Source organism: Cynocephalus volans, chromosome 4, assembly GCF_027409185.1.
Source record: "Cynocephalus volans isolate mCynVol1 chromosome 4, mCynVol1.pri, whole genome shotgun sequence".
NCBI lineage: Eukaryota > Metazoa > Chordata > Mammalia > Dermoptera > Cynocephalidae > Cynocephalus > Cynocephalus volans.
In genome coordinates, this window is record NC_084463.1 from 4,607,752 (window position 1) to 4,620,448 (window position 12,697).

A 12,697-nucleotide genomic window follows, 5' to 3' on the forward strand; every position below is an offset into this window, starting at 1 on the left:
AAGGACATTGTTGGGGGGGAGGGCGGGAGGGAGAAGGGAGGGAGGTTTTGGTGATGGGGAGCAATAATCAGCTACAATGTATATCGACAAAATAAAATTTAAAAAAATAAAAAAATAAAATAAAAATGAAAAAAAAAAAATTTTATGTACAAAGAGCTAGCATGGTTTCTTTTGTTGAGTGGATGCCTTGGATAAACCATTCAAGGAAGATCACTTAATTCAACTTGATTAATCTTATATCCATCACGTACTGAAGGAAACACTGGTGGCACACATTGAGGCTGTACTTCCAGATCAGACCATGGCAATTTGAACAGATGGAGCAAGAGCAAGAACTCTGGCTGAATTTTTGAGGGTGACTCTAGTAGAGCTACTGGCGACCTATCTTGCTTTCAGGAATGCAACTAGGCAAAAGGTGTAGCAAGTTTTTGATGTATGTGAAGCACTTAGGATGATACTTGATGTGTATTACTCTCTCAGTAAATTAGGGCTATTAATAATGGGGCAACTAATTGAACATTCAGCACGAGTCATGCATGGTGCTTGACACTGATGATATGGATATGATCAAGACACACCACATTTTAGCAATGGGAAAAAGATGTAAGTAAGTAAATGCAATAAAATATTTTAGGTACTATGGTGGAGATACGATAGAATTTTTATATTTTCAGAGCTCTGGCCAACTCATTTTAAAACAGCAACCTTTTTATTGCAAAAGCATACGTGTTTATTGTGAAAAATATTGAAAAATTTCACAAATTCAAAAAAATTACACATAATCTGTGATCTAAGATAACTACATTTAACGTTTGGTATATATCCTTCCAATTTTTTGAAACAAAAATTGGATTGTACTTTATTTATTCTTATAACCTACTTTCCATCCATGATGTATAATGAGCATTTCCCATGGTAAAAGCTTAATAGAGGAAATTCAACCAGGGATTCAGTACACATAATATGTATATGAATAAGTGAGGGCTCATTATGGGTCAGTTTTTCAAACCTAAATTTTGAAAAAGTATATAAAATTTATAGATCTCCACTTTTAACTTACTGTCTTTAATATATATTATTAATGTATTTTATAGGCAAACATAAAACTAGCTACAAATTCACTTATTGTACTTCAAGACCAATACAATTCTAATAAAAATTTTGACTTAATGTGTTATTTTGCTGCAACTAAATTATTCCTCCCAACCTGACTATGGTTCCAGTCACTTCAACGTAGGTTCTGATTACTCAATTCTCCCAGTTGTTTCTTCTATTTTTACTACTACAGCCTTTATTTGACATGACTCTGATATCATTTAGACTTGACTTTGCTATGCTTTATCTTTTATGTGTGTTCTTTCCTATTGGCTAACAATAATTACAAACAAGTCTTCTGTTTGGAAGAAAATAGTTATGAACAGACATGGATGCTCATGCTGTGATTGTCATCTAAATGATCCAGAATATGCTTATATGAATTTTCTTTAGGCCATTGAAATGAAATTCTAAAATAAAAATTCTCACAGTAACTTTGCAAACTATTTAAAGTATACCTCCTATCTTTAACTGGGCAAATACTGGTATAAGTAACCAGTTACCAGTAAGCTTTTAAACTTTACATATTATTGTAATATAAAGTACTATTAAAAACAATTTTACTGGGCCGACCCCGTGGTGCACTCGGGAGAGTGCGGCGCTGGGAGCGCAGCAGTGCTCCCGCCGCGGGTTAGGATCCTATATAGGGATGGTGCGCTCACTGGCTGAGCGCGGTGTGGCCGGTCACAAAAAAGACAAAAAAAAAAAAAAAAAACAGTTTTACTGCATAATAAATTTAATATAATTATTGCCTGTGATAACCTGATATTTGTTATCATGAACCTTGGCCAAGACTTTTTTTCACGTTTGTTATCATTTATATAGATGCTCCTTGACTTACAATGGCGTTATGTTCTGATAAACTCATTGTAAGTTGAAAATATTGTTAATCAAAAAAATGCACTTAATAGAGTACACCTAACCTACTGAACATCATAGCTTAGCCTAGCTTACCTTAAACGTGCTCAGAACACTTACATTAGCCTACATTTGGGCAAAATTATCTAACACAAAGCCTATTTTATAATAAAATGTTGAATATCTCATATAATTTGTTGTTCTACTGAATGCATATTGCTTTTGCATCAACATAAAGTTGAAAAATTGTGTCAAACCATCATAAGTCGGGGACAATCTCTGTATACATATTTGTGCTACAATCACTGAAAGGTAAAATCATAACAGTTTTTTTGTTTGTTTCTGTGTAGAGTGCCAATATTTTTATTACCTTAAGTAAAAATTTAAACAATATACAATTCTGTACAATTCTACTTACCAAAAAGGCAATATAGATTTCTGTAAAACTTAAATGGTATATTTATCTTTTCTGATGTCTGTAAGTCTCACTGTCTTCACTTGTATGTCCGATATGTATCTCATACTCAGCTGTCCAAAGGTAAACTTACCATCTTCATCCCTTCTTACTACCTACTTCCTTTAATGTGTACCCCTTCAATGAATGGCACTCAGTTGCCCATGCCAGAAACCCCTCTCACATATCTCATCTGATTACCAAATCCTGCCAATTCTATGTCATAAATAACTTTAGTCCATATATTTCTCTCTGTCCCTAGCATTCTTGCTGCTTTCTAGCTCTGTGGTTCAGTACAGTTGAAATTCTTTCATTAAGTTCTTTCTTGCTTCCAGCCATCTAATATACTGTTCGTAGTATCTGGAACACTATCTCTTCTCCTGTCAGATATCACTTTTTCTACAAAACTTTTCTTGTGCAGGTGAGATTCCCTTCTATATGTCTCTGCAGCATTATAAACTTTCTCTATTCTTGCACTTATCACACTGTAAAGAGTCTCCCAGGCTAGGCAGTGAGTTCTGTGTGGTCACAAGTAGTCTATCTTGTTCATGGTTGTATACTGAGCACCTAGTACATAAAAACATCCTAGATAAGTATTTACTGAATCAATGAATTAGTCCCCATCAGACATAAAATATAAATTCTCAGTTTTGTTAAGTGTAATAGTTTCTTTTAAAAGAAAAATGCCATTAGATTCCATTTATTCATTTATATTTATTAAGAACCTATTTTGTGCTAGGAACTGCCCACCATAACTTTATAGTATAGAGGGAGACACACATAAACAACAAGGAAGAAAGTGCTTAAGCAAGTCTGCCTGGGACTGAGAGGAGATATCTTTCTTTCTTTGTCAGAGTCAGAGCACTTTTCCCGATGCTGTTTGGATAAAAGATCACAAAGAACAATGCTTGCTGTTGTGGACTACATGAGAAGACAAAAGAGGTGTTGTAAGAAATATTGCTTCTTGAGTTTGGGGATTTACAACTGTAATTTGTTAGTGCTGGCTGAATTTTAACACAATTATTTTAGGTGAAGCTACTACAAAGTGCTATATTTAATATGTGTGATGCTTATATCTCCTTGTAATAATCCATATTCAGAGTGACACTTTGGTTAATTCAGGAACTCTCAGTTCTAGTCCCAGCTGTATGAGTAGCAATATTATCTTTGTTAAATCATGCAGCCTTTTGGGGTTTTAATTTATCTACAAAGGGATGGGAAAGGAGCAAGTGATTTTCCAGGTTACTTTTAGTTGTGTTACCCCTCTTTTAACTTTCTATTTGCTTTTAGTTCTTAGAAGTAATTAACTTTCTGTTTGCTTTTAGTTCTTAGAAGTAACTAGAGTTGTGAAACATCTCCTTTACGTATCTTTATTATAAAAGTTTCTTTGTGTGTGCCATGGTCCTCAAAATCTATGGTAATACTGTGCTATCACAGTGTTTATTTTCACAATTCTGGTAAATTGTTTTAAAGTATAGTATCTTTGTTCCTATTATTTCTCATGAGATTTCTAACAGTGAGTACAGGAATTACTAGAAGGGTGGTATGACAGATCTCTACTGCTCAAGAGTTGACCATGTGGTATTTCTCTTTCTATGCCTGGCTTATTTCACTTAACATAATTTTCTCTAAGTTCATCCATGTTGCTTGAATGACAGTATTTCATTCTTTATTATGGCAGAGTAGTATGTTGTATAAATATACCACATTTTCCTTATCCAGTCGTCCAACGATGGACATTTAGGTTGGTTCCAACTATTTGGTATTGTAAATAGAGCTGCAATCAATTTGGGAGTACAGGTGTCCCTTCAACATGATGATTTCCATTCCTTTGAGTATATACCCAGCAATGGGATTGCTGGGTCATATGGGAGTTCTGTCTAGCTGTTTGAGGAACCTCTGTACCATTTTCCATAATGGCTGCACCAATTTACAGCCCCACCAATAGTGTAAGAGGATTCCCCTTTCTCCGCATCCTCACCAGCATTTGTTATTCTCTGTCTTTTTTATAATAGCCAGTCTAACTGGAGTGAGATGCTATCTCAGTGTGGTTTTGATTTGCATTTCCCAGATGCTGAGTGATGTTGAGCATTTTTTTCATGTCTGTGGGCCATTTGTATATATTCCTTTGAGAAATGCCTATTCAGCTCCTTTGCCCATTTTTAAATCAGTTTACTAGTTTTTTTACTGTTAAGTTATTTGAGTTCCTTGTATATTCTGGATATTAATCCTTTGTCAGATGCATAGTTTGCAAATATATTTTCCCACTCTGTAGATTGTCTTTTTGCTGTGTTAATTTTTTCTTTTGCTGTGTGTGCAGAAGCTTTTTAGTTTGATACGATCCCATTTGTTTATTTTTCCTTTGGTTGCCTGTGCTTTGGGGTAGTATTCAGAGAGTCTTTGCCCAGTTATACTTCCTGAAGTGTTTCCCCTATGTTTTCCTTTAGGAGTTTTATAGTTTCAGGATGTATGTTTAAGTCTTTAATCCATTTTGAGTTGATTTTGATATATGGCAAGAGATTTAGGTCTATTTTAATTCTTCTACATATGGATGTCTAATTTTCCCAGCACCATTTATGGAAGAGGCAGTCTTTTGCCTAATGTAGGTTCTTGGTGCCTTTGTCGAAGATCAGTTGGCTATAGGTCTGTGGGTTGATTTCTGGGTTCTCTGTTCTGTTCTATGGGTCCATGTGTCTGTTTTTATGACAGTATCATGCCGTTTTGGTTACTACAGCTTTGTAGTATAATTTGAAGTCAGGTAGTGTTATGTCTCCAGCTTTATTTATTTATTTTTTTTTTTGCTCAGGATTGCTTTGGCTATTTGGGGTCTTTTCTTGTTCCATATGAATGTTAGGATTGTTTTTTCTATGTGAAGAATGTCATTCGTATTTTGATAGGGATTGCATTGAATCTGTAGATCAGTTTGGGTAGTATGGACATTTTCACAATGTTAATTCTTCCAATCCAAGAGCATGGAATATCTTTCCATCTTTTGGTGTCCTCTTTTATTTCTTTCAACAGTGATTTGCAGTTCTCATTGTAGAGATCTTTCACATCCTTGGTTAACTTTATTCCTAGGTATTTATTTTTTTGGTGACTATTGTAAATGGGCTAGCTTTCTTGATTTCTTTCTCTGCAAGTTCATAGTTAGAGTATAAAAATGCTGATTTTTGTGTGTTGATTTTGTAACCTGTTGCATATCTCAGAAGAAATAGTATAGTAGGCCCATGATTTGAATAGGTGGGAATTGATATCTCATGAGTGTGTATGGTGGGGTCAGTAGTGGTTGGTAAAGAATGGCAGGGAGAGGTGGAAGAAGAAATCGAAGTTTTTTTTAACCTAAAAGCATTTACATCTTTAAAAAATCTATTTTTCTGTATCCTCTTCATACCTTTTCACTCCACTCATAGAAGTTTTAGGCCTTTCATTGTCTCTGTTTCTCGTTTCTTTTCTAGTTAGAAAGTACTGACTTACTTTATTGTCTTGTACCAGATTCTCTTCTGAGAAAGCCCATTTGAAGCTTTAATTGTAGCTGGGAGCATCTGTTTTCCTGGTGTTGGGAAGCAGTTTCTCCTTTGGGTCATTCATGTCAGACTTATCATTGAGGCAGAATGGTGTGACGTTGGTAGGACTTGGAGAAGACAAAAATTCTTAATATTCAGTTTTAATTCTGAATAAAACTTTAAAGACTATTTCTTGAGAAAATATGAATGGGATGTAGGGAAAAGGGTAAAGACCTGAGTTCAAGTCCATTAGAAGCTTTATGATCCGAACAAATTACAGCTAGATTTGAACCTAGCTATGTCCTACTACAAAGTTAGTTCTTTTAACTACTGCCTTGTCATTTCTCTATAGGGTTAGTTTTGAAAAAGATGATATCTATGATCCCTTCCAGTTCAGACTTACTATTACCACAGTGGAAGATTTTTATTAAATAACTCAATGTAAGCAATAAACTAAGGAGAAAGTGAGCTGCATTAGGAAACACATGCAATTGCATCTTAGGAGAAACAAGATATTGTCATTAAATTGACTATTTTAAAGGAGATGTGTGTGTTGTTAGGTATTCAGTGCAGCCTTTTTAGGCTGTGGTGCGTGGATTTCTTGATGATGACAGGTATAAACCCCAAATTTATATGGGGTGATAATCCATAGCTTTCATCATATTCTCTGAGGGGTTTTTGATCCAAAAAGATTGAGAAATCGAACTCTTCAGCCATGTTATCTTAGAATGTTTATAGCTGTATGTTCAGAAAATGTGGTTTTGGTTATTTCAATATAATTTTCTGTTTAACTGGTACTTGCTAACTGTATTCTATATCAACATGCTTTTCTTTTGATATTGAAATTTTAGAAATGGAGCAACATCATGTTTAATTTTTCTTTAGACCTTTTTCAGGAACAGTTTTTGATGATGCTTTCTGGCTGGATCTGAATTACCTAGAGGTTGCCAAGGTAGCTCAGTCTTGTGCTGCTCACTTTACAGCATTGCTTTATGCAGAAATTTATGCAGATAAGAAAAGCATGGATGATCAAGAGAAAAGGTAGTAGCATTTAGAATTTTTGGTTTTTAAAATTGCTGTTGACATTGTTTCAATAAAGGTGTATAGTAAAGATTTATTATGCCCCGTTCCCCTATTTAAAAGACATTTTAGATAAATATTTTGTTTTAAAGTAAAATGATAATAAATTTTTTAAAAGAAATAAGTAATTTCTGCTCAGAAATGAATAGGAATGTTTAATACTTATGTACTGTAAAAATTATACAGAGAGTAAGCTCCTGGAGGAAGAGACTACTTATTTTTCTCTGTATTCCCCTTAATAGCTAGCACTGGCAACTTAATATAAGTGATCAATAAATACTTTTCGAATGATTGAATGTTTCCCTGTTTCAGTCAGATTAGGTTTACCACTAATCCGTCAACTATTCAGGATCCATTTTACTTATTAAGTGGAAAGTAATGTGACTGATTTTTTGTCACTAAATAAGTTTCATTTCTTTATTTACCTGTATTTCTAGCTACTTTAATTTTCTCTCTTCTTACTGAATTAAAACTCTTATAAGAATTTAATAAAAATAGTTGTAGGTCATGGTGAGAAAACAGAAGAAATAGTCAAGAAAGTAGAAGTGTAAAACTACATACTTTATTATCCCAGCTTCTCTCCTCAAATCTTTGTTCATTTGAAATAGCCTAGTGTTTATTTTTACACTTAGCCTCACTTTCCCACCACAAAATCAGTCATGTATTAAGAAATCAAAACAGCAGAGATGTATTATGTGGATACATTTATCATTCTTGCTACAAATAATTCTTACTGTAGATTGTTATTATGCTGGAGGAAGTGTTCTGTTTGGACCATGGAAAGCCAGGAACCAGAGTCCAGATCCTGGTCAAAATGTAATTAACTTAGTAGACTTGGGCCAATTTCTTTCTTTCTTTTCTTTTTTTTTTTTTTTTCCCTAAATTTATTTATTTTATTTTTATTTTTTGTCGGCTGGCTGGTATGGGGATCCAAACCCTTGACCTTGGTGTTATAATGCTGCACTCTACCCAACTTAGCTCAACTGGCCGGCCTTATTTATTTTAAATTGCAGCAAAATATACTTAAAATAAAATGTATCATCTTAGCCACTTTAAAGTGTACAGTTCAGTGGCATTACATACATTCGTATTGTTATGCCACTATCACCACCACCCATCTCCAAAACTATTCTTATCTTGCAAAACTGAAATTTGATACCAATTAAATAATAACTCCCCCCCATTCCTCACTCCCCCAGCCCCTGGCAGCACCATTCTAGTTTGTTTCTATGAATTTGATTACTCTATGTACCTTATATTGATTACTGTAGTTTTATAGTAAGTTTTGAAATCAGGAAGTATGAATTGACCGACTTTGTGTTTTTAAGGTTTGTTTTGGCTATTCTGGGTCTCTTACGTTTCCATGTAAGTTTTAGTATCAGTGGTGTCTGTTCTGTATCTTACCTCTCTGGTTAATTCCTGCTTTTCAGTTGTAGATACTATTCATAATATATAACTGATATGTTCATGAATCACTATAAACTTCATATGAAGATAAATATGTTGTCCTTTAAGTACATATTGAGTAAGAAATTGATTACTGCCTATTTTTAAGAGTCTCTTCAATTTTAGTCAGGGCCTACATACTTGGTAGTAGTATTTATAATCTGAATGTGCTTTAGTTTCTTGGTTCCATAGAATAGTATTGCTTAATAATCAGGAATGAGTAAAATTTTTATCTATACTTCAGAAGAGCTAAGTTACTCATTCCTCATTAATAAGAAATACTGTTCTAAAAGTCACCTTTAATTTGAAGGTGATCATATGGAATATAACAAACTTTTGCAAAATTGCTCGTTTTAAAGCACATGTGCCTGGATTTTATTTTGGTTAATTTTAGGATAGAGTACTTGACAAATATGGCTTGCTTTGTTGTTGCTTTGACGGTCTGTTTTGTTTTTTCCCCCCATGTGTCTGATGGGAAAGGAAGGGTAAAGAGAGAGATGACGTGTATAGAGGTTAGGGAATGCTAGTTTTCTTTAGTGGCTCAATTAGGTGAGCTGAGGCTTTGTAAATCTAATTGTAAGCAAAATACAGATTAACAGTTTACCAACACTGTCAGTTAAGTCAAGAAAATGGATTGCTCTCTAAATTTCCTATTCAAGTTGTTTAATAGCAAAACTTGTTATGCTAGGTATTCCTAGCATAGGTATTCTGTAATACATGTAAAATTTTATTTTATTTGTTAACTTGCTCCTGAGAAAGTATGAGATTTCAATATTAGTGTTCATAATTTTTTTAGAAAAAAGTAAATTTAACTCTTCCAAACAGGATGTAGGCACAACTGTTAGTTCACAACCTTTGTCATCTTAATATTCCTAACACCCGAGGCAGTGCCTGACAGAAGTCTGGGCAACTCCATAAGTATTTGTCACCTGGATGAATTGCAGCCTTAGACTTACAAAGTTATACCCACTAATACTATCTTCCCCACTTTCAGATTTCTCCTCCAAAAACTAACTTTTTTTTTTTTATATAACATGCCAATAAGGGAAATATATGTGATAACTACACATAAGGGTCATAAAGGAAAATAGAATATTGTCAGCAGCATTCTGTCACTCATTGCTGTCCTCTGTCTCATCCTCCTTTGTTCGTTCCAAGAGGTAAATGTTATCTTGAGTTTTGTGTTTATCATTCCTTTGGATGATATTTTTACCATATAACTATGAACCCATAAATATTTAGTTTTGTCTATATGTGAGCTTAATAAGAAACTATATGTGTAATTTTCTGCAACTTTATTTTTTGCTAATTATTTTAATAAGATTATCTATTCTGTGTGTTGCTGTAGTTCATTAATTTGTCACTGCCATGTAATATCCCATTTGGAGAAGATACCACAATTTATTTACCCATTCTCCTATCAATGACATATATCTTAAGTGTACAATTACTGGGTTGCAGGGTATGCAAATTTTCGTTCTTATGAGATAGTGCCAAATTGTTTTTTTAAAGTGGTTATACCAATTTACATACTTATCAAAAATATCAAAAAGCCTTACATTTGAAGAAGGGAGCCCAAATACAACTATTTCTAGCTTGAGTGAGAAAAGTAAAAAAAACTGGAATAAGTTTATAGGTAAATAGTAGAGGCACTATCACTTATGATAATATTAATTTTATATATTAGATTTTATAGGCACTATAGCTGTCATGATTTTAGAATTGAATTTACTTATAGAACTGAATTCGTATGTATAAATGCATGGTTTAAAGCTTAAGGCCTTAGAGTAGACAAATCTGAGTTCTAATCCTGACTGTCATTAGTTTTATAATCTTGGTTTAAGTGTATCCTACTGATATACTTCCTTCTCAACAGTTAATATTATCAGATTTCTTAATTTATGTCAATTTATCAGGTGTTAGATAGTGTCTTATTAAGGTCTTAATATGTGTGTCTGTGAATATTAATTAGGGTGAACTTCAGGTAAAACCATTGACAGAATATTTAGGAACTGGATGGGGAGGGGGCAGCATATGCTCTGTTTTTAAACTGGCCTGCCTCTTTATAAGTAAGCATTATTTTGGCATATTGCTTTTCCATAGATAGGATATTATTATTAAAATGTAATTTTCATTCACAGAATTAACATTCACAAATTTCCATTCTAGGTCTAAATGGTATTATGCTTTAAAGTATAAATGGTTCATTATGTTTTATTTGCAATCTTCATTAGTTTTTTCTGTCAAAGTCTATAGTACTCATACATGTATTCATAAGCTTCCAAATAGTATGTTCTCATTAGAGGAAATTCTCTTGTGACAAGCAGAAGTCTTACATTTGAAGAAGGAAGCCAAAGTACAACTATTTCTAGTTTGAGTGAAAAAAGTAAAGAAGAAACTGGAATAAGTTTACAGGTAAATGTTAAAGGCTCTATTTTTTATGGCAATATTTATCTTACACTTTGGATCATTGTTTTGTTATAGATACTGTACAGATGTCATTTGATTTTAAAACTGAAGTTACTTATTGGACTGTACATCATACATATAAATTCATGGTGTGAAGCTTAAGCCTTCTAGTAGAGAAACTTGAGTTCTAATCCTGACTCTGCCACTTAATTATATAATCTTGCACAAATTACTTAACCTTTCAAACCTCGAGTTCCTTTATCTGAAAGATGGAAGTAGAACCACCTATCTGATAGGGTGAGTTTGTACCATGTATTTTCTGCCGTAGCACCCTGTTCATTTTCTTTATAGCACTTACAGTTCATCAGTATGTAATTTACTAGTTTACTTGTTTGTTGTATGTAACAGAAGAAGCAGATTGCTTCTGTAAATTTCTTAATATCTACTTTCAGATTGGCCCACTGTCAGGCATTCTTACTGAATTTCTTTTGTCAACTCATTCCTCTACAATGACAATTTCAACTTCTCCACTTTGCTTAAACACTCTCATGTTATCTTCTCTCCTTTTTGTTTTCAGCTTGCCTCCTACTTCTTGGACAAAATAGGAGGCATAGATTAAAAAATCCCAGTTCATCCCACTATCAAATATGGAAATCTCCCTGCATCTGCTCTTCTTGTAGAGAAACAGTTTCTCCTTCTATCTGAGGCTAATCCTTCTTCCTGTGCTTTTTTTTGTTTGTTTTTTGATCTGCTCTTTCTCAGAAACTTGATTTTTGAATATGCTGTGCTCCCTCTGAACTGTATTCTAAACATTTTCAAATCTCTCCTGTTAAAAACGTTCCCCTTTCTCACAAACACAAAATTATCTCCTTCTTCTCTGTGTTCTCTTTTAGGTATCACCCTCTCTCTTCCTTCCCTTCACGGCCAGACTTTGTAAAAGAGTTGTCTATATTTGCTGTCTCCATTTTCTCTTCTTCCATTCATTTCACTAAAACAGCACTTGCTAATGTCTCCAATAAACTTCATGTTGCTAAATCTGGTGGTCGCGTTTCATTCCTTTTTTTTCTTAATGCTTTGTTAACACTTCACACCATTGACCATGCCTTGCTTGAAATATGTTCTGTTTACCTTTTTGACCCAGTCTCCCGATTTTTCTCATTTCCGTTTTGACTTCTTTATAGTGTCATCCTTGCTTACTGAATTTTTGGAGTATCTTCTGTGTACAGTCACTGTGCTGGGCTTAGGTGCTGAATGTTACAACTTGGAGGGCTTGATTTCATGTTTATGAATAGAAACGTTTGAGTTGGAATATAGAATTATGCCAATATCAATGAATTTGAATTTAGAAAATATTTCCCAGAGCAAGCACCATAAAGGCAGTTAAATTGCTTGATCAGTTTTCTATGCAGTAAAATTTCTGACATTTTCTATTTTATGTTTTTTTTCTAATTTTCATTTTTATTTTACTAAGATTGTTTTAAGCAGTATCAATCTCTCCTGTGTAAATTTTACAACAAAGATTTGAGTAATCATATTACTTCTTTATTCATATCAGTTTTATAAGTTATAATGCACTTTTGTGTTGGTGGTATAGTGGTGAGCATAGCTGCCTTCCAATTGTAATGCAATTTTGAGTTTTCTTTCAAAGAAAGACCTTTACTGTTACCAGATTTAGTTTTTAAAAGTCAGACTTTGGAGAATTTCATTTTCTGACGTACATTTTTAGCTTTTGACAGTATTGTTGTTTTTTCAAAATTATTTTTGCATGTGATAAAAGCCTGGTAGGTTAGTATTTACTTTTTTATCTAACTCATAAAATTGTGAGCAATTTTTCTCAGGTACAGTACAATCA

At 33.6% G+C, this 12,697-nt stretch overlaps 2 protein-coding genes across 2 annotated transcripts in view; one reads left to right on the forward strand and one right to left on the reverse strand.

The window, feature by feature from the left end:
- LOC134374714 (serine-protein kinase ATM) overlaps nucleotides 1-12,697 on the forward strand; it is a 132,364-nt gene that overhangs the window by 83,324 nt on the left and 36,343 nt on the right. Inside the window, exons 38-40 of the mRNA XM_063092642.1 lie at nucleotides 3,262-3,349; nucleotides 6,796-6,951; nucleotides 10,764-10,851. Of these exons, the coding sequence (XP_062948712.1) occupies nucleotides 3,262-3,349; nucleotides 6,796-6,951; nucleotides 10,764-10,851 (332 nt within the window). The remainder of the gene's footprint in view (nucleotides 1-3,261; nucleotides 3,350-6,795; nucleotides 6,952-10,763; nucleotides 10,852-12,697) is intronic.
- On the reverse strand, nucleotides 215-891 carry LOC134374933 (small ribosomal subunit protein uS14-like). Its single transcript, XM_063093091.1, is given in 2 exon segments — nucleotides 215-404; nucleotides 881-891. Coding segments are annotated over 2 exon segments (201 nt in total).